At 49.0% G+C, this 2,508-nt stretch overlaps 1 protein-coding gene across 1 annotated transcript; it reads left to right on the top strand.

Annotated features, from left to right (window-relative positions):
- Window positions 1-609: 609 nt before the first annotated feature.
- Window positions 610-2,484, top strand: LOC112679664 (glucokinase-like; the record flags this gene model as incomplete). The annotated part of the gene is given in 2 exon segments (XM_025549554.1): window positions 610-1,670; window positions 1,730-2,484. Coding segments are annotated over 2 exon segments (1,591 nt in total), but the record flags the coding sequence as incomplete, so codon positions are not given.
- Window positions 2,485-2,508: the final 24 nt, after the last annotated feature.

Below are 2,508 nucleotides of genomic sequence, written 5' to 3'. Positions count from 1 at the left end.
TGTGTGTGTGTGTGTGTGTGTGTGTGTGTGTGTGTGTGTGTGTGTGTTTGTGTGTGTGTGTGTGTGTCGATCGGCTGCTGCTTTGCGACCGATGTTATATTATATTAAGGCGGCAACAGTTGGAAAGAAAAAATAGGGACCTAAATTTGAAATACCCACAAGAGCCCTGGGTGCGATGATACTTTTTCAACTACTTATACCCTGCAACGAATTCTCAGTCAACCCACTGAATTATTAAATGTTTTACGATTATTCTGTTTATTACTTATACTACGTACATGCTCTTTGGCGTTTGGGTGTGCGATCATGTTTGGGTTAAAAATAAACAAACATCGGAAATCACGATGGACAGTCATCATGGTAACATATATATATACACATTTGTTGTTAGAAAAAAAAACCAACAGTCAACATTTCGAATCAACGACTGTCAAATAGCCATTCCTCAAATCGGAAAAAAAATTTAAGGACGATCGCTGGTTATAGTTCAAAAAACACCGCTCGCGACCCCCCTCCCCCACAAATCGAACACTGCATATAATATACATTTTAACCGTAGAACCGCATAAATTCACTCGTTAACACTTATTTACGAATTTTATACCATAGCAGTATGTGGGCAATGGGATGTTTCCGTTTGATCGCGTCCAAGATGTCGACGTTCACCAGCGCGGCTGTACTCAGAAACCGTTTACGTTTGATCGACCGAGTCCAACGACAAGGGTTCTTACGGCCGCCGGCACGGAGAATTTCGGGTTACGGCGAGATGTTCTACAAACGGCTGTGCGCGGAGGAGATCGGTCGTAAGTTCGAGGTGTCGGACGATCAACTGTTGGACGTCCAGCGCCGGATGACGGAGGCCGTGAACAAGGGCCTGGGAAAATCCACGCAGTCGGCCTCGTCGGTGAAATGCTGGGATACATACATCGATTATCCGACCCCCGCCACCGGGTCATTTCCTGCACCCTGTGCGTTCGACACACCGGTATCACCGTTAAGAGAGTTTCTCAGCCTAAACATGTCGCACGCCACGCGCATCATGGTGAGGCACACGACCATTTCGCCGCGAGACAGGATCAACATCAAATACTTGGAACGCCATTACCCGAAAATGAAGACCGGCAGCGGTCGCCAGCTGTTCGACCAGGCGGCAGAACAGCTGGCCGAATTCACGACGGCGCACAAGGTGGAAACCACGGACATGCCGTTGGAGTTCACGTTCGGGTTCCCTGTGCAGCAGACGTCGCTAGGCCAAGGAATCTTGTACCGATGGACCAAGGAGTTCAACTACCGGACGGAACTCGTATCCACGAACGTGGTGGACGGGATACGCGACTCGCTAGCCCGGCTCAATGTGAATATGGGCCACGTGGCCGTGATCAATGACGTAACTTCCAGTCTCATCGACATGCAGGTCGCTTTCCCGAATGCCCGGGTCGGCCTCGTGGTGGACGAGGGCTGCAATTGCTGTTTTGTGGATCGGGTAGCCAACGTTCGCGACCGCCGGATTGAAGGAAAGGATGCGGCCGCCATCAACACCGTTGTCAACACCGAGTGGGGCGCGTTCGGCGAGAACGGTGAGCTCGACGATGTGAGGAACGCGTTAGACCGGCACATGGACGTCGTGTCGCTGCAACCCGGGAAACAGATTTTCGAAAAATTGACCTCGGGTGAGTTTTGTGACGTCATAGACGTACATATAGGAACCATCCATTTCGCATGTTTGAAGGTATGTACATGGGCGAACTGGTCCGGCTGTTTATCGTGTCCTTGGCGAAAAATATGATACTGTTCCAAGGACTCGTCACCCAGGACATGAACACCGAGTACGTGCTGGACGCCGAACATCTGGTACGCGTGGAGTCGGATCCTCGGGGATCGTACAAGCACGTCCGCCAAGTTCTGTCCGGTGTACTGGGCATCCTCAATCCGTCGGACATGGACTGTGCTCTGTTCCGGTACGCGTGCGAGTCCATCACCAAACGGTCCGCTCACCTGGTCGCAGCCGCCTTATCCAGCGTGGTGCAACGGTTGCATTCGTATGATCCCGAAAACGTAGTAGACATTGCAGTTAGAGGTGCCATGTTCTGTCAGAACCCTAAGTACGGGCTCATGATGATGAACAAATTGAAGACTCTGACCCCGTACTCGGGGATGATATTGCCGGAGGTTTGCTGCTTGTTAAGCCCCCTTAGAACCGCCCAGTTGTTGGCCCAGGTTAAAAATACCAAAAACGGCAATTACGCACCTAATTCCTGATTTTCCCTTCAATTGCGTTCGTTTCGTCGCTTTCCTATTTTTTTTTTTCGTAAAACGTCAATAAAAAAATTGGTCGGCAAAACATTTTGAAATTTTAGTACAATGTTCCTCGTACATTTGACATACTTACTCAAAAAATAAAAAAACACATTGACGCTTTACGAAAAAAAATAGGATAATAGTGAAATGAACGGCGGCAAAACGATTTTGGTGAATAGTCCAATCCACACGTATGTGTTGCCTGAAAAA

Source organism: Sipha flava, unplaced genomic scaffold (assembly GCF_003268045.1).
Source record: "Sipha flava isolate LNK unplaced genomic scaffold, YSA_version1 16640_pilon_pilon, whole genome shotgun sequence".
Classification (NCBI taxonomy): Eukaryota; Metazoa; Arthropoda; class Insecta; order Hemiptera; family Aphididae; genus Sipha; species Sipha flava.
This window is presented reverse-complemented; position numbering and strand designations above follow the sequence as displayed.